This window comes from Manihot esculenta, chromosome 15, assembly GCF_001659605.2.
Source record: "Manihot esculenta cultivar AM560-2 chromosome 15, M.esculenta_v8, whole genome shotgun sequence".
In the NCBI taxonomy this organism is placed as follows: domain Eukaryota; kingdom Viridiplantae; phylum Streptophyta; class Magnoliopsida; order Malpighiales; family Euphorbiaceae; genus Manihot; species Manihot esculenta.
This window is the reverse complement of record NC_035175.2, coordinates 16,107,307-16,131,817: the sequence shown is the minus strand read 5'-3', so window position 1 is coordinate 16,131,817 and position 24,511 is coordinate 16,107,307. Positions and strand designations below refer to the sequence as shown.

The following is a 24,511-nucleotide window of genomic DNA, read 5'->3' as shown; positions in this document are numbered from 1 at the left end:
AAAATTTTTTTTATAATTTCTTTTTGAAAATAAAAAATTTGTTATAATTAATTTAAAATAAAATCTATAAAAAACAATAACTAAATCATTAAATATTTTTATAAAAAATTTTATTTCATACATCTAATTTTAAAAAATTATTAATTTAAAAAAAGAAATTCCCCTTTTTTTAAAAAAGTCTTAATGTTCATTAAAAATTTATATTATTATAATAAAGCACTAAATTTAATTGCCATTAAATTATTTTAATTTTTATTCTTATTAAAAAATTTCACTAAATATCTATACTTAATATTATAAATTATGTATATATTTTTTATATTTAAAAAATTTTACTTGTTATTAATACTATTTTAAATAAATAAAATATTATATATTTTAAATTATAAAATTTTATTTTTTTTATATTTTAAATTTTTATTAATATCTATAATATTATATAAAAATAAATATGAAAAATAAATAATAATATTAATAAAAATATATTATTGTATTAAAAATATATATTTAAAAATTATTTTATTTTTAAATAAAATTTTTAAAATTATACTATAATTTACCTTCAATTTATATAAATTTAATGTAGTCCAATAACAAATTAAAAAATATTTAATTTTACCATTAAAATTTAAAATATTAAATATAACTTGAATTTTTTTATGCTTTAAAGGAAAAGCAGCTAAACTTAGAGACAGAGTCCATTCCTTTTGGGCTTAACTAGCTAACAGTTAAACCTCGTATTGTTGTCCTCCTGCCTTTCCCGCTCTGCCCTAAACTCCTCCCAACTGACTCCAGCCACCGCCGCCTCCTCTGAAAGGCTAGGGGGAACCAGAAAACCACCAATCGAAAATGTCTGCGAAGTGGCGGGCACTGCAGCACCGCCACCGGTACACATACAGCTCGGTCATATTCCCATCGTCGTTTACGGACTCTTTGTCTCAATCCCTCTTGTCCCTAAACCCAAAGTCTTTACCTTTATTCAATGAACTCAATCACCTCATCTCGTTAACTTCAATCTATTCCCAAGTTGCCCATGCCAAAAACCTTGCTTCATCTTTTACCCAGTTGTTGTCGTCGTCCATAGATGGAGATGATGCAGAGCTTTTAAAAACTGGATCGCGCTTTTATTTGCATTTGTTGTTCCTTGAGAATTCTCTTCCTTTACATAGAACTTTAGTTTCTGCTTTATCGAAGGTTAACAGCAGAGAATACCAGTATCTGATTGGTAAGTGTTTTAGGGAGCTTTGTGAAGATTATGGTAGTAGACAAGAGAAAGGGAACAAGAGTAAGAGGTTCTGTTTATCTCGGGTGGCTTTATCTGTTCTGGGAATGCCTAAGTTGGGGTATTTGGTAGATATCATTGAAGATTGTGCGATTTTTGTCGCTTGGGATGTCGTTTTGGGGTTGGATAGTGTAGTTTTAGAGACTCAGGAATGGGCTAGGCCGTCTCCCATTGTTATGGAGCAATGTCAGGAGGCTTTGTCTTGTTCATATTACTTGCTTCAGCGGTTTCCGGAGAAGTTTAAGGAGGATTTGAATGGTTTTGATGGTGAAGAGTTGAATATTATGGAAAGGATTTTGGGTGTTTTGATAAGCGTGTTGAAATCAATTGCCTTTTCGAGAGATTGTTTTGTGGCAGCTGGGGTAAGCTTGTGTGCAGCTTTACAGGTGTGTCTTAGCCCGCAGGAGCTTGCGTTGGTTATCATTGAAGGTATATTTAATCAAAGTAATTGTAGTTTTCCTAAAAAAAATTGTGATTGTGAGTTTCGAGATGCTATTTTGAAGATTCCATTTAAAGGGGACTTGCAATCTGAAATAAATAGTTTTTCTGTTTTGAGTAGACTCTGCATGATTAGAGGGATTCTTACTGCTGTTTCAAGGACAGTATTAAATTCCCATTTTATCGTGTCAAATAATAATTTAGATGGCCATGAGGGAAATGGAATTATCATAAGCTCTGTTAAGACCATTTTGTATGATGGGATTTTGCCTGAGCTATGTAACTATTGTGAGAATCCTGTTGACAGCCATTTTAATTTTCATGCCTTGACGGTGATGCAAATTTGTTTGCAACAGATGAAGACCTCAGTATCAGCTAAAATAACTGATATGTCAGATAATTATAATCCTATACCAGAGGAAATGGGGACCCGTATACTGAAGATCATATGGAATAACTTAGAAGATCCTTTAAGTCAAACTGTGAAACAAGTTCATCTTGTTTTTGATCTTTTCTTAGACATTCAGTCAACTATTTGCATGGAAGAGGGTAGTCACAGAACGAAGTCATTTCTTAAAAGGATTGCTTCAGATCTTCTCCGACTAGGCCCACGCTGTAAGGGGAGATACGTACCTTTAGCTATAGTGACTAAGAGGTTGGGACCTAAAACTATGCTGGAAATGAGTCCTGACCTGCTGTTTGAAACTGCACAAGCCTACATTGATGATGATGTATGTTGTGCTGCCACAACATTCTTGAAATGTTTCCTTGAGTCCTTGCGTGATGAGTGTTGGAACAACAATGGTGTTGAGAAAGGGTATGCAGTTTATAGAGGGCATTGCTTGCCTCCTTTTCTGTATGGACTTGCATCTGGAGTTTCAAAGCTTCGCTCAAATCTGAATACTTATGCTTTGCCAGTTCTACTAGAACTTGATGTTGATAGCATATTTCCTATGCTTGCTTTTATCTCAATTGGGCCTAGTGGAGAGGAGATTGAACTGCCATCACCTGAGCTGGGCTTCGCAAACATAGAATTGGGAGTTGAACAAAAAGTAGCTGTTTTAGTCTCTTTGCTTAAGGTATGTAGGTCACTTGCTTTTATTGAGGGGGATATTGACTTATGTGACACTTCAACTTCAACAGCACTTGAGGCACAGGAAGGCCTAGAAACAGAGATTATGAATGGACATGCTCTTGTCTGCGTAAAAGGAATAAAGGTTAAGCTCCTCGTTCAGTGGCTAGTATTAGCATTGACCCATTCTGATGAGTTGCTCCGTGTAGATGCTGCAGAGTCCCTCTTCTTAAACCCCAAGACAGCTAGTCTTCCTTCCCATTTAGAGCTGACTCTTCTGAAAAAGGCTGTGCCATTAAACATGAGAAGTTGCTCTACTGGCTTCCAGATGAAGTGGACCAGCTTGTTTAGAAAGTTCTTTTCTCGAGTTCGAACAGCCTTGGAGAGACAACTTAAGCAAGGGAGCTGGCAACCTCTCGTGAATTACCGCAATAAGCAGTCACACTCCTCCAAGGAAACCAAAGAAGCTGTATTTGAAAGAGCACGGGATCTTTTTAATTTTATGAGATGGCTGTCTTGTTTTCTATTTTTTTCATGCTATCCCTCTGCCCCTTATAAAAGAAAAATTATGGCTATGGAGCTCATATTGATAATGCTTAATGTTTGGCCTATTGTAACATCTTTGCAAGATAATTTTGGTTCCACTGCTTCTGAAAGCTGTCTCTGTCCTTACAGCAGAGGAATTACTTCACCTGATTCAACTTTGTTATTAGTTGGATCTATTATTGATAGTTGGGATAGGCTGAGAGAAAGTTCTTTTCACATATTGCTATATTTTCCTACCCCTCTTCCAGGAATTTCAAGTGAAGACATGGTTCAGAGAGTGGTTATATGGGCTAAGAACCTAGTTTGCAGTCCACGTGTGCGTGAAAGTGATGCTGGAGCACTTACTTTAAGGCTTATATTCAAAAAGTATGCCTTGGAGCTCGGGTGGATTGTCAGAGTTGCTGATAATGTTGTTTGTTTTCAACATCAACCTGAACTAGTTAATGGTGACAATCAAATTTTTGAGTCTAGGCCTCCTTCAATTGAGTATATAAAATCACTAATTGATTGGCTGAATAGCGTTGTGGAAGAAGGAGAGAGAGATCTTTCTGAAGCTTGCAAAAGTAGCTTTGTTCATGGGGTGTTACTTGCCCTACGATATACTTTTGATGAATTGGATTGGAATTCTGATGCTGTCATGTCTAGCATTCCAGAGATGAGACAAGCATTGAAGAATCTTCTGGGATTGGTCATGCGAATTACTTCGCTAGCACTTTGGGTGGTTTCTGCAGATGCTTGGTATCTTCCTGACTTGGATGAAATGGCTGATACTGATATGTGCTTGATGGATGAAGCGGATGTGGTAAGATCATCAGAACATGGGGACAGTGATTTAAAACATGAGCAGGAGAGCAGACCATCAGAACAGATTGTCATGGTTGGTTGTTGGCTGGCTATGAAAGAGGTACTTTGCTTATTAATTATTTTATCAGTCTTGGTTCATTTTATTATGGTTAAAAAAGAATCTTTCTAGAATCATTTCTTTTGTTCCCTGTAGTAGCTTTGACCTGGCGCAACTGAAGCATCAATACCAAAAATTTTTGTCTACATATTTCCAATATGAAATTAGTAGGGAATTTTTTAGTTGCCAGGCTTGTTGGATATATAAGACCTCAAAGTTCATAGTAAAATGTCTTTTTCGTTTTCAGGTTAGTCTTCTGCTAGGAACGATTATAAGGAAAATTCCTTTACCGAGCAGTAGTAATTCAGATTCACCAGAGCCCCCTGTTCCTGATGTTTCTGATACTTGCACACTGCCAATAGACAATCCAATACTTGATTTGAAACAACTTGAAGAAATTGGGAGCCACTTCTTAGAAGTCCTTTTGAAGATGAAGCATAATGGAGCAATTGATAAGACAAGGGCTGGATTCACAGCTCTTTGCAACCGTTTACTTTGCTCCAATGACCCAAGGTATGTCCACAGTTGTTTCTTTTCTCATCTGCCCCTAATCCCCCCTGCCTTCTTTTTATTTTCCTGTTTCTCTCATACTCTGTGACATAGGATATAGTTGTGCGGCAAAAGAGAGAAGAGAGGAGTTTGAATCAAATCATTTTTCTGTTAATATTAGTAATACCAAATACTAGAGTCCTGATCAAAACCAAATTGGGAAAAAAAGATATATTCCTAAATAATAAATATCCTAAATAGGAAAATGATGTAATAATATATACAATAAAAACCTAAAATTTTTCAAGACTATATTAAATCATAATAATTTTGGCCTTTTTTTATTACAATAAATTTTCAATCTCTCTGTGTCTCTCTCTCTCTCTTCCTCCATTTGCCATAGGTGGGATGAAATCATGTAATTATGTTGATATAGAGAAGTAAGCCCACCAGAAAGCTTTGTTCTTTTATCATTGTGATGGGTTTGAATCTTCTATCAAGATTCTCACTGTCAATGTGAAAGGAAAAAAATGGAAAAGAAAGAAGAAAGACAGATAGTATTCTGAGAACATTGTAGAGATGTTCAATTCAACAAACCTCCCTTCCCTTTAGGGCTGTAAATGAGCCAAGCTATTCGTGAGCTACTCGAGACTCGACTCGATAAAAACTCAACCGAGTTCGGCTCGTTTTTTAAACGAGCCAAGCTCGAGCTCAATTTTGAGGCTCGTCACTTAAACGAGCCGACTTTGAGCTCAATAGTATTCGGCTCGTTAAGGCTTGCGAGCTGGCTCGTTTTTAGGCTCGCGAGCTGGCTCGTTGAGAAGGCTCGCGAGCTGGCTCGTTGAGAAGGCTCGCGAGCTGGCTCGTTGAGAAGGCTCGCGAGCTGGCTCGTTAAATAGGCTCGTGAGTAATATTGTTTAAATAAATTGGTGAACTAATTCGTTAAATAAATTTATGAACAAGTTCATATATTATTAAAAAATAAAAATAACTATAAAGTTATAAAATTTAAACTATTATAAATACTTGAAAATTATAGTATTGAAAATTACAAATAATTAAGATTAATTATTATAATTAGTATTCTTTAAAATTAAATTATAAAAATCTTTTGTATATAATTATTATAATAAGATTCAATAAAATTAATGTATAATCACAAATAATTAATATTAATTATTATAATAAGTATTCTTTAAAATTATAGTACTACATGATAAATTGAGTTGTAAAAATTATATACATTTTAAAATTAAAGTATAATTATAAAAATTTTTTTGTATATAATTAAGCATACAATATAAAAGATGATAATAATTATCAAAGTATATTAATAATAATTAATTAAGTAAACAATGTATATTAATCAAGTATTTTTTAGTTAAAAATTTTAACTAAGCATTATTGATTAAAGTAGCAAAGTATTGTTGGTTAAAAATAATAATTATCAACAATAATTTTCGATTTCTGACATTTCGTTTTCAAATTTCATCTTAACCAAGTATTATTGGTTAAAAGTTTTAACTTAAAAACATATAATCAGTCCTATATCAATACTATAAATAATTAAAAATTATATTTTTAGAAATTCCAAATAATAATAAGTACTTTTTAATATTATTATTCAAGTAGTATTACCTGATAAATTAAATTATAAAACTAGATACTTTTTAAAATTAAAGTATAATTATAAAAATCTTTTTAAACTAGATACTGCTATAAATATTTAATTAATTATTATTAATATATTTATATAATTATTACTAAAAATTTATAATTATTAATATTATTTGAGCTTTTTTAACGAGTTTCTTAATCGAGCTTTTCGAGTTCAAGCTCGAGTTTTATTAACGAGCTTCTTAATCGAGCTTTTCGAGCTCGAGCTCGAATTAGATTCGTTATTAAACTGAACGAGCCTTTCACGAGTCGAGCTCGAATCGAGCTCGATTATAATATTTAATTTTCGAGCCGAGCTCGAATCAAATATTAGAGCTCGAGTCGAGCTCGAGCTCGAGCTTCCAAACTTTTTTAATAAACGAGCTTGAGCTTTAAAAAGCTCGGCTCGGCTCGGTTCGATTACACCCCTACTTCCCTTTAAATTGTGGTGTTTATATTCTCTCATTTTATAATTTATTTTTGATATTCCATATAAATGTGTTAAGGCTTTTTTCAAACCCCCTTGAGCTTGTTTTGCAAATTTCCCATGCTTAAAAGTGCTATCTTTTATTTTTATATTTTCTTTTCTTTTCTTTTCTTTTTTAATAAGTCCTTATTCTTACTTGGCCTTTCCCTTTTAAGACTTTGTAAGTTGACAGACTCTTGGATTGAGCAACTTATGGAAAGAACTGTGGCCAAGGGACAAACTGTAGATGATCTTTTGAGGAGAAGTGCAGGTATTCCTGCAGCATTTATTGCTCTTTTCCTCTCAGAACCTGAAGGGACACCAAAGAAACTTCTTCCACGGGCTTTGAGGTGGCTAATAGATGTTGCTAGCAGCTCATTGCTGGGTCCTGTTTATGTCAAGAGCATAAATGCTGACTCAAACAAGTTCTCATTAACAAAGTCAGACCAAGAACTTGATTCTGCTAAGCCATTTGAGATGAATGTGATGGGTAACAGCTCAAAGATCCGAGATGAGGGTGTAGTTCCAACTGTACATGCATTTAATGTCCTTAGAGCTGCTTTCAATGACACTAACCTGGCCACTGATACATCTGGTTTTGCTGCGGAAGCCTTGATTGTTTCAATTCGTTCTTTCTCCTCTCCATACTGGGAGGTCCGAAATAGTGCATGTCTGGCATACACTGCCTTGGTACGACGCATGATAGGATTCCTAAATGTTCAAAAACGAGAATCTGCACGACGTGTATTAACTGGGCTTGAATTTTTTAACAGGTATGGTTTCTATGACTATTAGATGTTACTATAGTAGTAAAGTTATTTCTGTTTTCCATCTGGAATATTTAAGTTTAATTTCAATGTTCATAAGGTCATGGATATATCTGCCCCTTTCTGTTGCAATGAAGTTTACACTTGTTTGGCAGGAGATAAAACAAGGTTTTATACACTAAGGTTCTATAAAGTAATGTTATTCATGGTTCCTAATCCTCTAAACTTTTTTTTTTTTTTATTTGGGAGGAAGGTAAAGTTTTTAAGGTATATGGAGATTTTAAAAGAGAATATTACCCACCAATTTGGTGAGTTGGAAATGGAGGTTTTTGGAATTTTTGAGAACCTCCCAAAAAAAAAACTTTAGAAAACCTCAACCCTTTCTAAATATAAGTTCAAGGTTTTAAACAGAAAACAGTCCAAACAGCCCCTAAACTTTTCACAAAGTCCAAGTAAGCCCAATTCAATCTTTTTGATCACATAAAACCTTAATCTTTGTATTTGAGTCCAAGTAAGTTGATACCTAATAAAATATTGTTTTTAGTTATATATATATATATATATATATATATATATTGTTAATTTTAAATATTAAAAATAATTTACTATTTCTAGTCTTATATTTTTGTATTTTTCAATTTTTGTTTTAAATAAAAAATATTAAAATTTGAATTTCATTTTATAAAAATAATATTCTATAATTAGGAAATAACATTTATTAGGTCCACACTTATTTGAACTTAAATGTTAAAGTTCAAGATTTTGTTTGGCAAAAAAAAATTGAATTGGGTTTATTTGGACTTTGATGAAAAGTTCAGAAGCTAATTTTTGCCTTTTGAAAATCTTAAAAGACCTCCCATTACTTTAAAAACTCTTCCCAAAAAAGGGCTTAATCATGGGTTTATTAAAGTTTCACTTGTTATTGGTTAAATATGCTGGCACTATTAGGGTCAAAAAATGTATCATTTCGTATAAAATTTATAAGTTTGGCGATTTGGACATTTTTCTATGTTTTCATTTTATTGTAAGCAAAAAATTAGTTGGAAGAATCAAGAAGTCCATAGTTAATTTTAGGCTTTTCCATTATTTACTTCTGCATAATGCACTCCGAGTCCTGATTTGACATGTATTTAGTATACTGGGAAGTTGAGGGTTATTTAATCAATATTCAAAGTATGTAAAGAGAGAAGTTGAAGGAATCATGGATTATGAAGGCTGTTTGGTTCTGCGGAAGCCAAATAAAAGAAAAGGAGAGAGAGATACTGGGAGCTGGATGGTCACTCCTTCCAGTATTTTCATAGTGCGGCCCTTGTAATGCTTTTCAAATTGCTAATGGTACTTTCAAAACTTGCATGACTTTTCCTCTTTTTATTGACTGACTGGAATTCTGAAGTTTAGAATTATGGAAATAGCCTTAAGTGATAATAAGGTCTTTATCTCTCATATGGTCTTTACAATGTTATGGACATTTTATATATTCCCTTATTATTTTGTGTTCCTGAAAGTTAAATATTAGAAAGTGATACTGTGTGCCTTGACTTGCAACTAATAGTATTTTCCTGGTTGAAGGTATCCCCCATTGCATCCTTTTTTCTACAATGAATTGAAAGTTGCAACTGATTTGCTTATGGATGCAACTTCTGGGCATTCAGAATCCAACCTAGAAAAGGTTGTCCATCCAAGCTTGTGCCCTTTGTTGATCCTTTTATCCAGGCTCAAGCCTTCGACAATTGCAAGTGAGAGTGGAGATGATCTGGATCCATTCCTCTTTATGCCATTCATCAGGAGATGCTCAACTCAGAGCAACCTGCGAGTCCGTGTTCTTGCATCTAAAGCTTTAATGGGTCTGGTATCCAATGAGAAGCTTCCAATTATCCTGCTGAATGTTGCTTCTGCATTGCCTTGCCTAGATAATCAAATCACAGGGGGAATGCGCTGTGATTCCTTTAATTCCATTCATGGAATGCTGTTGCAACTGAGTTCTCTTCTGAATGCAAATTGTAGAAACCTGCCTGATATTGCAAAGAAAGAAAAGATTCTTGGCGACTTGATCCAAGTTCTTGCTAGACGTTCATGGATTGCAAGCCCGAAATTGTGTCCTTGCCCCATTCTTAATGCCTCTTTTGTGAGAGTGCTTGATCTCATGCTCAGTATAGCAAGAAGAGGCTATATGAGTGAAAATTTTTATGCCATTCGTGATCTGCTGTTGGAGCTATCTTCAGAATGTCTAGATGTAGAAGATTATTATGGACTTCCATTTTTTGATCCAACTATAGCAGAACTTAGAGAACAGGCAGCCATCTCCTACTTCAGTTGTGTGTTGCAGGTATCTAAAGAAGAAGCTGAAGAGGTTCTTCAGATACCACACATGCGCCCATTACCTGATTCAAAGTTGTTGAGCCCACCAGAAAAATATGTTTTTACAGGTCTCCAGGAAAGGCTGATTCGTTCCTTGTCAGATTCATCATATGAAGTTCGACTTGCAACATTGAAGTGGCTGCTGAGGTTCCTAAAGTCTACAGAATCTAGCAGTGAGGTTCATCATATGTCTAGCAGTGAGATTAGAGTTATTCAGAGCTGGAATAATTCAAATCTACAGGGAACATTGTCAAAACTCCTGGAATCCGAGAAGAACCATAGGTGTACATATTACATTCTGAGAATTCTCTTCTTTTGGAACTTGCTACAGTTTAAGAATCCTAGTGATGAAAAATATGCCAATATTAGCTACGTTGGTACATTGGATGTTGATTCGGTGTCCGAGTTTTGGTATAAGCTGATTTCTTTGTACAAGCTCACAAGACATATGAAGACTCGAGAAACACTCATCTGCTGCATGGCTATATGTGTGAAGCAGTATGCAATTTTGTTAACCAGATATGTTGTTGCCTATATGAAGAACAATGCTAGATTTAATGACTCAGAACAGTCGGAAAGATCAGCCCTCTTTTATGAACGTATTACCTTCTTTGTTAATGTGGTTAAAGAACATAGTTCTGCATCTGAGCCAGTGAACATGCGCAAGGCAGCTGCTGAATCTATACATGCATCGGGTTTGCTGGAACAAGCTGAATTTATCAGTTCATCTGTGTTCTCTCATCAAATCCCCTTTGACATTTCAGGTCTTCGTTTTGAACCTAAAGAAGCTGTTAATATGTATGCCATTAAGGTGCTGGAAATATGGTTTACATGCATCAGGTTGCTGGAGGATGAAGATGATGCTGTAAGACAAAGGCTTGCATCGAATGTGCAGAGATGCTGTTCTTCAAAAAGAACTAGAAGCAGCTGTAGTTCTGAAGAGGTCCCAACCCAAGTGGAGAAGGTGCTCGAATTGAGTTTCGGGCATCTGTCTTCTATCTTTGGTCACTGGATTGTTTACTTTGATTATCTTTCGAAGTGGGTACTCGATGCAGCAAATTATGTGGTGTCACAAGGAGACCTGGTGAGGCGTGTCTTTGACAAGGAAATTGATAATCATCATGAAGAGAAGTTGTTAATCTGTCAAATTTGTTGCTCCCATTTGGAGAAGCTTCCAGTTTTAAAATTGTTGTCGGGCGAAACGCCAATCAAACAAGAGTTCAGGAATTATTTATACAGCTGGAGAATGAGATTCTATAATCAGCTGATGTCATTCGCTGAGGATCATGTTGAGATGCTCAACTGGATAGGCGGCATGGGTAACCACAAAGATGCATTTCTGCCTCTATATGGAAATTTGCTCGGTTTTTATTCTCTCTCGAACTGCATCTTCAATGGGAAAATCGAAGATGGTGCGACTCTACTAGCCGATGTTGTTGAACTTGGTAAAACCATCACTCCATTTCTTACAAATCCTTTGTTTTCTAACTTGTATTCATTAGTTGTAAAATCACACGAGAAAATGGCCAGTGACAATGCTGGCCGGATATATAAATTCTCAGGCGACTCGATTTGGGATGGTTTTGATCCCTATTTTCTTCTCAGGTGAGATAGAATTTGTGCAATAGCTGCATAATTTGTTTCAGTAACTCAAAAAGGGATCAATAACAAATTTTGATGTGCTTGATAAAGCGGATCGAAGATTTTCCTCAGAGTAATTAGCTTTTCTTTTTGATGAACTGGCACTTTATGTATCTGGAATCTTGATGCTTGCTTCTTCATGATGAAATCTTTACATTAACCTTGATGACCATGTCTCTGTGTCTGCATGGAAAGCAAGTGATTTGCAATTTCTCTTTAGGTCTGCAAATGAGTTGGGTTGTTGATGAAGCAATATGTGTATGCTTGCAGCTTGTTGATGAAGAATGCATTAATTACAAACTGTCCATAGAAACCTTATGTATCTATTGCATCCTTCATCTACATGCTGATCACATACTTGAGGAAGAAGTTTTAAGTCTTAAATGTAATAAATGTGAAAATTTCAAAATTCAATTTAAAATTTGTATTTATTATTATTATTTTTTGAAATGAGGATCGGGAGTAGAATCTGATATTTCTCGAATTTATTCAGATGCATTTACTATCAGATTAAGTCGTGTAAAATATATATTTATTTAGGTCTTGTTTGATTTAAATATGTTATTTTTTTTGAAAAGTAAAGTAATTTAATTAGATTTGGATTGGTAAATTACTTTACCTTCGGTAAGAGAAAAAAAAAATATTTATTGAAAAATTAAAAAAAAATTAATCAAATAGAAATAATTTTTATATTTTTTAAAAAAATTTAAGTTTTGTAGCTGAGATATCCAACCAAACAATGCCTTATTTATATAAATAAAAGGAAGCATGCATGTATGGTTGTTTGGTTGTTGTGTCCTATGTCAACAAAAATTTTAATGGTGTCTGCCAACCACTCAGATTAGATGTTTGGCAAGCAATGAACCACCAGCCTCTGCAGGTTCTCTCCCTCTGTCTTTACAACTCACTCTCCCTTCTTATTATTTCTTTGGTTCTACTTGTACTTACTATTTGTCCTTTAATAACTAATTAATTCTTAGAAAAAGTAGACACGGCATAAAATCTTAGTCATGTTAGATATTGTAATTTCAGATTTATTTTGTAATTTTTTAGAATAAAATAATTTTTTCTAAAATTTTAATTTTTAAATTAGAATATTAAAAATTTATTTTTAATTTGTAACCCAATAGAAATTGATATTTAATTTTAAAAAATACAAAAACTTATTTTTAATTCATTTCAAATTTGTAGTTTAATTTGTATTAAATTAGCATCTATAGGATTTATTTTTGTTTTAAAATTTGTAATTCAATCTGTATTAAATTAATATTTCGTAATATAATTTTTATATTAATATTTCTGTTAGTATCTAAAAATTAAAGCAGTAAGGAAATATTATCGGTACTATTTTAACAAAAATTTAATCAGACTTTAAAGTCAAAAATCAATAAAATTATAAATATCTTTTTACACTTTTCACATGGAAAATTTTGAGATAATCTTATTAAATTTGCATAATTTCATAAAAATATATATGAAATTTTAGATAGTCTTAAAAAATCATATTTGAAATTCAAATATGCTAACAATAAACAAAAACTCACAAATACAGTATGCAATAGGCATAAAATTTCAGAAATGAAATTATTATATTTGATTTTTTAAAAATATTTGAATGGATCAAAATAAAAATCTACATGCAAGAAAAAATATTTTAAAATATATACTTATTTTTATAATATTAATTAATCAAGAAGTTCCATTTCTACATTTTGAAAATAATTAATAGCTTATTCTGAATACAACTTTATTATATCATTCTAAAATTTAAAAATGTGACCTACGTCTTTGCAATTCCAATTAATAGGGAGCATTAATATTCTGAAACATTTTTAGATGAATTTGAATATAAAAAAAATATAATTAGTTGTAAAATCAAATTCACTTTATAATTTTTTAAAATTCTACTATATATTTTAATAATTTAAATATGTATTTTTAAGTTTTTAAAAATACAATTCTACCATATATTTTAATAATAATCAATATAAATATATATTTTTAAATTTTTAAAAATTACGTTGACTGTTAAAATTTTTATTAATTTATTCATTAAAAATGTCACATCATCGCCACCTTATTACCCCATCATAATATAATATAAAATACTTAAAAAAAATCATATACTTTATAATTCTTTTACAATTCTATTCTATACTTTAAAAATAATTAATTTAATTCTATACTTTTAAAATTTTCATATTAAAAAAAGAAAAATATATTTCATCTCATGCTCTGTAAATTTCATTTAATCAAATCATCTATCTATCTCAAAAAAATTGAAAATTAAATAAAATCCATGTAAAAAATAAATCGCTAAATTAGTTAAATCTATCAACAACACTGATATAGTTCCACAATCGTTCAAAATAAACTATGAGTTTGATATTCGAAAATAAAACTATATGATAAGAGTCTTATAAGAGAATACAAGAGTCTTATAAGAGAATACTTGATTCCATGGGGGATATTGTAAGTCTCAACTTTTCGTCAAGACGGCCCTCTCAATTACAGTCCATAGAAATTATTATTAGAGATTATTATTAGAGAATGAAATTTTGCATATACACATTACGCTTATAATCACATGATTCTATATCCACCAGCTGATATTAGTCATTCTAAAAAATGTGGTAACGAATTTTATTTTTTATAGTACAAAAATAAATGACTATAGGGATCAAAATATACTCTTTTGACACAATACTCTTGAATTTAAGACATTTCATTACACCCAGTTTTTAATTTATTGACTTGAACATCAGACGCTAATCATCTTATTTTCTTTTGCTTTTGTTTTTTACAGATTGATCAATCGCAGTATCGCTGTTTCAACCATATCAAACACATTTACACGTTTTGCATTTATATCCTTAATGATAGAGAGGAATGAGAGCTTTACTTTAGAGTCTATTTCCACCATCAATTATTTGTCAAATTTTAATTTATAAAATTAAAAATAATTTCTTAATTCACCATTTAAAATATTCTATTATTATAATTTAAACAAATTTCAAAAATTATTAAAAAAATTTTCAAAAATAAACAAGCACTAAATGACTGGGATTTGAACAGATGTGACTCCATCTGATGAAAACTACATGGCAACAATATCACTATATACATGATTAATAATAACCAAAACCAAAAATCCAAAAACAAAGGCACTTGCCCTTCAATAGGACAACCACAACCATGGAAAAGGCACTCATCCCTTGCCATTGAATATGGGAGTGGTTGGTTTTTTATATATATATGGGTCCTCTCCACCAAACTTTGCATTTCCACCTCCCAAATTGGGGGGCTGCTGCTCTTAATTAACCTCTTTTGTTCAACATTTATGCTACAGTTAGCTGATATGAAGTTTAGATTTGTTCTTTAATGGATTAAATTGCCATTAGATCCTTGCATCTAATCCAAATTAATTATTTAGTACCCACTTTAAAATTACTTATTTAAAATGTATTTATCTTTTGTAAAATCAAAATTATTAATTATTCAATTAAAAAATATTAATCAATATATTTTAATATAAAATATTTATATTATTTAATTCTCATAATTCTCATAATCATAGATTAATAACAGTTTTAAAACAACGCATTTAATTTTATTGCTGAGTATAAAATATACGACTAATTTTAAATCTCACAAAAATATTTATTTTCTCGTTATATATAAGTAATAAACCTTAAACACGTTAGATTAGTGATTTCAAAAAACTCATTAAGTTTTTTAATCGATTTTCTTGACATTTTAACTAAATTAACTGTTTATTTAAATATCAAAATTACTATAATCGGTCTTAAATATATTAGGTATGTAATTTTAAAAAATTCTTTAAATTTTTTTAATCGATTTTCTTTGCATTTTAACTAAATTAACTGTTTATTTAAATATCGAAGTAACTATGATCAGGTGCGGTTTATCTCATTTATGTCTTTAGACATCAAATATAGAAATTTATAGTAATTTAGGCCTCATTAATTGGATTTCTTTTTTAATACTTAATTATTCCGTCACCTATATGACCAAATAAGGTTGAAGTTGACTTGATTAGATAGCTCTATGTCATTTAGCCTGTTGTGATTTTCTTAGACATAGGCAGGAGGTTTTCACACTGAAAAAATTTCCACATATTTGCTTGTTTTTATTGTTTTGTCTTCTTATTAAGTTTTCTTTTCTCATTGGCTTTTCATGAATTTCTAATCCCACTTTTTCATTTTCACATGTAATTCCTTGTGCTTAAGAAAATGACTTTTTTTTAAAAAAAATTAATTTTTCATTCATCCAATGAAAATAAATTTATATTTTCACATATATTAAATTTTACCTTTCTCTCATATTAATCTTTTAAAATTATAAACTTTTATCTGTTTTATTTTTTAAAATTTATATCTATAAAATAAAATAACTATTTTTACAGCTTCCTATAACATATATACTCCTTTTTTTTCTCTTTATTACTTTTTTAATAATAAATTAATCGACAGAAAATTATAAAGATTTTTATAATTAAGTAAGATACAGAGTAATCTATTTAAATTAAAAATATTTTGTTAAATTTAAACAAAATTTATTTAAAAAACCTATTATTTGAGATAAATAAAAAATAAAAAAAATTATTTTCCCGGTATGAATGAAATATATAATAATTTTTAGTTAAATAGGATATATATATACGTGAGTCTATTTCTAGAGAATCTGGTACCTCCAAGTCATTGTCTTGACAACTAAATATTTGGTTGTTTTGACGATTTACGAGAAATAAATTGATAAAAAAAAATCTTCATTGTAAGAGGCAACTCCAGACGTGGACAAGGCAATTTCTTCGAATCTAAGCGAGAAGAGTTGGGTTGAAATTACTATCAGCAAAATTACATTATGTATATATTTTTTTTCTTCAAGCACTTTAATTAATAATAATAATAATAAATTAAAAAAAAGGTAAAATTACAATTTAATTTTTATATTTTTAAAAAACTCATTAATTAATTTTTATTTTAAAATTAATTAATTAAAATATTTTTATATTTTATAAAATTAAAATTTTTAGTTATTCTGTAAAAAAACAGTTAACCGCATTTAATATATATATATATATATATTGTTTAGTCTATATAATTCTAAGTTTTATAATTATTTAGTCTCTCTTATTAATATAAAAATCAGTCGACTAAATATTTTTTTAATTAAATGGTTGAATAGTTTGACATTATAAAATATAAAATATAGAAATATTTTAAATAAGTAATTTTCAATTAATGTTCTGATAGTAATTTTTTAAAAAAGAATAGAAAAATTACACTTTAGTATCTTGTATTTTCAAGCTTTTAGCATCAAGGTTCTAAATTTTTTTGTTGCAAATAAGAGCATGTACTTTCTTCTTTTAACATTGTAAGAATAAATAGCTAACAATAAGTTCATCATTGATGATGTGGTGCTGATGTGGCATAATAACATTATATTTATGATAGTGTAGTATGCCATCACTACAAAAAAACAGTGATTTAGCGATCAAAATTTTGGTCGCTAAAAGGCAGATTTTGATCGCTATTATGTAATAGCGACCAAAATGAAATGGTCGGTGTTTGGCCAATCGCTAAATTTTTGGCGACAATCTGGAAATTGGTCGCTACATTAGCGACCAATCAGCGACCATTTTTTGGTCGCTAATTTGGTGTCATGGCAAATTAGGTATTAAAAATATTAGTCGCTGTGTGAAAGTAAAGTGGTCGTTAAATTTTGGTCACTAAATGGTCGCTGTTTTGGTCGCTAATTTGGTCGCTATTTGGTTGTTATTTAATCGCCTCAGGGAAGAGCATTTAGTCGCTATGTGAAAGTAAATTGGTCGTTAACTTTTGGTCGCTAAATGGTCGCTGTTTTGGTCGCTGTTTTGGTCGTTATTTCGTTGTTATTTGATCGCCTCAGGGAAGAGCATTTAGTCGCTATGTAGAAGTAAATTGGTCGTTAAATTTTGGTCTCAAAATGGTCGTTGTTTTGATCGCTATTTAGTTGCTATTTCGTCACAAATTAATAGTAAAATTAAAAAAATATTTATTATTTAATTTGTTTTTGTGGCTGATTAGTCACTAATAAATGCATTTAAATCTGATTCATATAATTTTTTCAATAAATTCATAAACCTGCAATAATATCAATATGTACACATACATTCCAATACATAAAATATCAAAGACAATATATACACATAAACTTCATTTCATAATTCTGCAATCTAAAAGTTCAAAACATTACTATATAGTTCAACACTCAGACACTTAAAATATCTCAAAATATATAATGGATCCAAATAGTATCAAATTCATATCATAAAATATATTATTTAAGTACGTGGGAAATGACATCATGCTAATCCATATGTGAATCACCAAGGGATCTATGAGCTGGAGGAATATCAGACGATGATGGCATCAATGAGGAAGACTGTTGTCCCATCTTCGCTGTCTGTAGTTCATCACGCATTTGAGCTATCAGCTGATTTTGGTCTTCTACAAGTTTTTGCAAACCATTATACTTCCCTTCAAACTTTGCCTTCAATGTGATCAATGGATCCAATGCATATTGGGAACCAACTGTAATTGTATTCTCATTGGTTAAGAAGCTATGGCTCACCTCGGCACCAGCAGCAAGCAAAGGGTTCACAATATGGTAGTAGGATGCTTTCAGGGAATCACCTTTGTCATTACTATACAAGCACACCACATTACATTAATATGGCATGTTGAAATTATGGAACATTTACCAAGGAGAAGTGCTAATGCTAGCTTGTTATTTTTAGAGCTGCTAGTTTCTAAAAATTACTGATATCACCTTCCAAGTCTAATTTCTATAATATCCAAAAAGATTCTAGAATCAGCAAGAAATTAGTCATCTTTTTCTAAGTTTCTCAACCTGCCTCACCACTTAAAAAGAAAATTGCCTCCATGCAATATTTTACAATACAGAGAAGTTTTATTCAATAATTACATATGATAAACATTTGGCAAATGAATGGTCAGGTTGACTTATTGATGGAACATTTTGAATGAAGCCAGACATTTGCATGTAGGGTTTAAACAGAGAAAGACAATAATGACATGAAAAAAAAACCGTATAAATTTTTAAATATGCATATGCCTGAGCTTCTGCATACAACATACTCTTTAAAAGTAGAAATTTCCTTTTTTAACCGCCTACAGAAACAAGAGGGGGGGGCGGGGGGGAACTCACAAAGTTAATGAAGCAACTAGGTCTGCACTTGAGTAGCTGAGTCCAGCATTGCATTTTGTGAAGTTCCCAGTTTTGGTGTCAAATGACAGATCCGCGCCAAGTGAGGTAACATTGGACCCAATCACACCAGAGAAGTTAACAATAGGGTTAGGTGTCAACCCAATGCTAGAACTTACAGCTGCAAAGTCATGCAGATATTGAATCTCCATCTGCCACAACTTCCACATAGCAATATTAATTGTCAAATTTTGGACATAAAAGGAAAAACGAGAAAATTCAAATCATGAAAATTCATTTCTTAAGTTCTCAGCCTCATGCTGGAAAATATTTTCTTAAAGAAAATGAAAGTTTTTTACATGTATATTTATAGAAGCGAAAAAAATCTCACCTTTCCAGACCTTTGATCTGGAACTTTGAAGCTCAAAATTGCCTTCAGTCCAGGAGCAGGTTCATCAAATGTAATGGTTGTAAGTAGCTGACAGCAATGCAAATTGAAAGTTAGAAGATATATACTAACAGAGACTTGATGAAAAAGCCTCGAGGGAACAAGTGAATACTAAGGAATTTTCTTAAAATATATGCATAAAGTAACAGTAAAAGTGGCTAATTTCCAGCTAATTATACAGAATAACAAAAAGATCATAATTCCTCATCTAAATACTTGACAACCAGCACAATTTCATCAGGGTAGAGATATGGGAAACAAAACAAGAGTTGCCACCTAACCAAATAAATCAGAGCTTACTTATCCAATAATTAAATAAATCAGAGCTTAGACTTGCCCACCTAGGGCATATAGGGACAAATATTTGACTTTTGAATAGAACAAATAAGACAGTATAGTATGAATCTTAAGTTCGGTTCGGTTATTTTTTTATCATTTGCCCTATTTGTTTGCACAACCCATGAATAGAGATCTACAACATAATCAGTGTAATAACAAGCAGACATGAAATCATCATGTTAATTAAGACCACTGCCTCTAAGGAAAACAAAAAGCGAAAAGCAAGAAAAATGTGAAAGAATTAACTAGTCCATATCGTACTTGAAATTATAGATAAAAGAAAACTTGAAAGGAGGAGATTTGGAATTAACGTTTTATTTCAATTAATCAAATGAATACATAGATTTTCTTTGAGATTCCTAAATGCAGATATAGATTGAAGAAAATAAAAACCTGTATCTGAATTAACTAGAAGTACTTACACAGGGTGTAATTTCAAAGATACTCTCTATGTTTCAGCTGAATCTTTTTTTTAATCTCTACTTAAAATCAAATTCAAAACCTTGGATCTCAAATCCCCTGCAATGCTATGTTAGATATGTGAATCTTCCAGGATATATCAGAACCAAGTCTACTCAAATATCTAGCTCCAGGTTTTCAAACTTGAAATAAAATAAACTGGCTGCATATTTTACAATTCAAAGTAAAGCAAACAAGACTCAAGCAACAGAAAGATATTATATATATATATATATGCGCTACATATTTATAGCATGTATCAACTTGGGCATATCCCATATAAAAAAAAATGAATGACCTCGCAAGAGAGTGTTAATCCACAAACAACCTTTAAGAACGTATACAGACCAAAAAATCAACCATCAAGTTTGAATCTCACAGATACTTATAGACCCATGGAAGGCAATTAAGCATTAAATAAATAATCAAATGAGAATATATTATTAGCATACATTAGAGTCTGTATCCACTTTGACATCAGTAGTGATATTCTTGTTCTTTAGCTGAGTATTGACATCAGCCACAAACAGCTCACCCTTCTTTACACCTGTAGATGTAATGGCCTGCCATAATAAAGATCACTAAATAAATTAGCAAGAGCATTGAATTGTGGAAAAAATTTCATCATACTTATTCTTAGACAAAGAAAATGCAACTGAGAAGGCAAGTTAATACAGGCAACACTAACTTCCAAAAACTGAAGTTGCTTCAGTTTACAACCTTCAACGTATTTAGCAAAATTCAAGCAATCCAACCACGGGAAAGCACCTCTCCATCTGCCACAACGTCCACACAGCAATATTAATTGTCAAATTTTGGACATAAAAGGAAAAGCGAGCAAAATGCAAATCATGAAAATTCATTTCTTAAGTTCTCAGCCTCATGCTGGAAAATATTTTCTTAAAGAAAATGCAAGTTTTTTACATGTATATTGTAATACCCGGCTCGTTCAGGCATCGGAATTCCTACCGTCCGGTGGAATCTCGAATGTCGGATTCGTGTTGTGGGGTTTTCTCAAGGTTTTCTATCATGTTTTTGAAGTGTTTTATGGTTTTATGGTTTTGAAAGGAAAGGAAATGAGTTTTGAAGAGAAAAGACCAAGGAGGCACAATGCAGGTTCGGCCGCCGAAAGTGCCTTAGGTTTGGCTTCCGAAATTCCAAGTTCGGCCGCCGAACGATGCATGGTTTTGCATGCAGTTTCGGTAGCCGAAGGAAAGGCGGTTGGCCACCTATTTAAACCCCTTTGACCGGCCATGGAGGGTGTTGGAAGCTCTCTTGGTAGTCAAAGGTGAGGTTATGCTCTCCTTGGATGTTTTCATGGTGTTTTCCTCAAATCTTGTAAGGTTTTCATGAGTTTTCACTTGGTGTTGAAGGTTTTGAGTAAAAAGAGGAAGTTGTGGAGCTTGAAGTTCTTGAAGCTTGTTTTGAAGCTAGGATCACACCAGCCTTTGTTCTAGAAGAGGTAAGTGTTGATCCTTATGTTTTTTAGTGTTGTAAGCAAGTTTTATGGAGGGAAAGGGTAGAGTTGCATGGTGCGGTGTAAAAGGATGTTTTTGAGGGTTTTTATGCATGAGTATGTTTATGTGTTATGGGTGTTTTTTGTTGGGGTTTTTAGGTAGTTTTGGACCCCTTTGTGCCTATATTTGAGTATATGCTTGCTATGTGTGTTGAGATGCATGTTGCGTGAGGTTTGGGGGAAGTTGTGCATGAGGTGAGCTAGGTTCTGCCTAACTGGAGAACCCAGCTTCGGTCGCCGAAGAAGGGTTCGGCCGCAAACGTGTTGAGGAGGTGGTTTCGGCTACCTCAACCTGCCCCCGAAGGATTGGACTTTCGTCTCTGGAGGGGAGGTTCGGCCGCCGAAGGTGCCGCCGAAGGTTGAGACTTTCGTCTCTGGAGTGTGTTTTGGCCCCCGAACCTTGCCCCCGAAAGAGGAGATTCGACCGCCGAAAGTAGGCGAGTTTCGTCTCAGGAGGGACATTCGGCCGCCGAACCTGCCGCCGAAAGTGTCCTGTCCAGCCTTCTTTTGCATGCTTTGTATGAGTGTTCTAGGATCTTTTAGGGGGGTTTTTGGGGAGTTGTTTAAGAGTTGTTTGGCACCTCATGTGAGTCCATCTGTGTAGGATCGGACCTGAGGCGAGGTGTTTAGCTCCAGTGTGAGAGTTGGCCCAGAGGTAACTACAGCTTGGCTTCAGGTGAGTAGAACTAACTATGCATGTTTTCAAGTTAATGATTACAGAGCATGACAGTATGAGCATGAGACACGCATCATGGATGCCATGTGATACTAGGTTGTATTGCATTAGAGATCACGAATATGTTGCATTGCTGTCTTATTGTTGATGGGATGGACCAAGGCGATCTCAGTAGCCCGCTACCTGTTATGTCTAGATAAGACCTTTGGGAGCTCCGTAGTTAGGGGCCGGGCTCTAGTACATGTAGTGACCTGGGAGTCCGTAGGGACCGGGCACTGACAGAGGGAGTTCTGGGATCATGTCTAATCCGAGATGTGATATGTTTGTGCTATGCCACATTCCATGAAAGCATGTAATGAATGAACTGTTTTATGGTTTCTACTCACTGGGCTCTTGTAGCTCACCCCATTCCCTTAACCCCAGTTTTGCAGGGCCAGAGTTCAGCAGAGTGAGCTATGGGAAAAGCAGAGTGGTTTGACCATGGGTTGCCGTGTTTGGCTGTACTAGCATAGCTAGGTTTTGATCCAGTGGCTTGTAAAGAAGATTGATGTATATATATGAAAGAGGCTTGATGTATATGTTTATGATGTAAGATTAAAGGATGTTATGTTCTGTTATGTATGTTTGTATGGTTTAGTTGTGGACATGATGTATGGACATGATGTGTATACAGGTTATGCATGGAAAGAGCTTGTGGTAAAGAGATAGAGTATAATGAGAGCATGTCTAGAGTTGTGCTTTGCCCAGTGTGTGCTGAATCCCTAGTGTATGCATGTGTCCTGTTTTCCGTTTCTTGATGAGAAATGTGTCAAGCTAGGCTTAACATATGATGTGTTTCTAAAACTCCAGTGATCAGGGAAGAAAGGGTAAATCCCTTGACCCAAAACAGACATCAAGACTAACCTGTGATATGCTGACCCTGAGAGAGTGGGTTCTATGTTTTCAGACATAGTGCATAGAGGTTGAGTGTGGTAGTAGATCACTGGTGTCGGCCTTGAAGGCTGTGATTTTAAGGTTAAGCCTGGTAGTTTTATAGAAAAGGTTTTCAAAGCTAGTGTTTAGTTGGCTCATGTATGGGATTGAGTAGGTACCCAGAGTTCAGTAGCAGGCTTGCTACGGGTCTAGGCGGCCTTAAGCCGATCTGGATCCTAGCGCCGAGCAGTTTGGAGCCGTTACAGAGGGGTATCGGTTTCCGGGCTGTTACAGATGGTATCAGAGCATAGGGCCTCTTGAGTATGGTGTTGAGTACGGTGTCATGAGCAAAGATGCTCAGGGATTAGAGGTATCTCACATCGGAAAGAGGTTTTTGTCTTTAGGAGGGCAAGCACAATAAGAAAGATCGAGAGAAAGATCATGTCCACTAGGATAGGCTGAGGAGTCATGTCTTGCTTGATGATATGTGTAATACCCGGCTAGACTCCGGTATCGGAATTCCTACCGTCCGGTGGAATCTCGGATGTCGGAGACCTCTAGAAGGGTAGAATCATGTTTTATAAAAATGTTTTCATGTTTTTAATGGTTTTAAGTATGAAATTAAATGAGTTTTTACATGAAAAGTCTTTGGAGGAAAACCCAGGTTCGGCCGCCAAAAGTCAAGTTCGGCCGCCGAACATGCATGCGTTTTGGAGGCACGTTAGGCCCCCGAAAGCATGAGTTAGGGAAGTTCAGGTTCGGCCGCCGAAAGTCAAGTTCGGCCGCCGAACATTTGCATGGATGCGGAGGCACATTCGGCCCCCGAACGTGGCCTGGCCAGCCACTATATAAGGGGCACTTAGCCGAAATGGGCGAGCTTTCTCCCATTTTCGGCCACAGCAAGCTTCCGACTTTTCCTTTGCAAACCTAGTGTTCTTCCTCCAAATCCCCACCATTTTTCTTGAGTTTTAAGCTTGCATTGAAGGTTTTGAACTTTTGAAACAAGTTTTGGAGCTTTGGGAACTCAGGAGCTCATCTTCTTGGATCTCCAAGTTTAGGTCGTCTCCCTCTCGATCTTCAAGAGGTAAGAGCCGATCTTAAGCTCCTTATGTGTTTTCAATAAGTTTTATGCTAGATCGATGGGTAGAAATGCATGTTAGGTTATATGTGGAGTTATGGGTTAATCTTGATGTCTTGGACAATGTATGTTGTTTTTGTGTGTTTGAAGTGTTGTAGTTGGGGTATTTGATGTTTTGAGGCCCCTAGGAACTTGTATGCATGTTTTAACTGAGGTATATGCATGATTGGTGAGTTT

General features: G+C 33.4%; 2 protein-coding genes across 3 annotated transcripts; one reads left to right on the top strand and one right to left on the bottom strand.

Annotated features, from left to right (window-relative positions):
* Positions 1-690: 690 nt before the first annotated feature.
* LOC110601037 (thyroid adenoma-associated protein homolog) lies at positions 691-11,788 on the top strand. Of its 2 annotated transcripts, XM_021738021.2 has the most exons (5): positions 1,569-1,711; positions 2,077-4,242; positions 4,487-4,752; positions 7,027-7,623; positions 9,187-11,788. In XM_021738021.2, the coding sequence occupies exons 2-5, from the start codon at positions 2,077-2,079 to the stop codon at positions 11,582-11,584; spliced, it is 5,427 nt and encodes a 1,808-aa protein (XP_021593713.1). In that variant the 5' UTR covers positions 1,569-1,711; the 3' UTR covers positions 11,585-11,788. The 2 variants fall into 2 exon arrangements, with proteins under 2 accessions (XP_021593712.1, XP_021593713.1); XM_021738020.2 differs by having other exon boundaries at positions 691-4,242.
* A 6,036-nt stretch (positions 11,789-17,824) lies between these two features.
* Positions 17,825-20,955, bottom strand: LOC110602050 (mitochondrial outer membrane protein porin of 34 kDa-like). The gene is made up of 5 exons (XM_043951374.1): positions 20,848-20,955; positions 20,545-20,655; positions 19,238-19,324; positions 18,850-19,058; positions 17,825-18,325 (listed from the first exon to the last, which is right to left on the bottom strand). Exons 1-5 carry the CDS (start codon positions 20,953-20,955, stop codon positions 17,989-17,991), a joined length of 852 nt encoding a protein of 283 aa, XP_043807309.1. The 3' UTR covers positions 17,825-17,988.
* Positions 20,956-24,511: the final 3,556 nt, after the last annotated feature.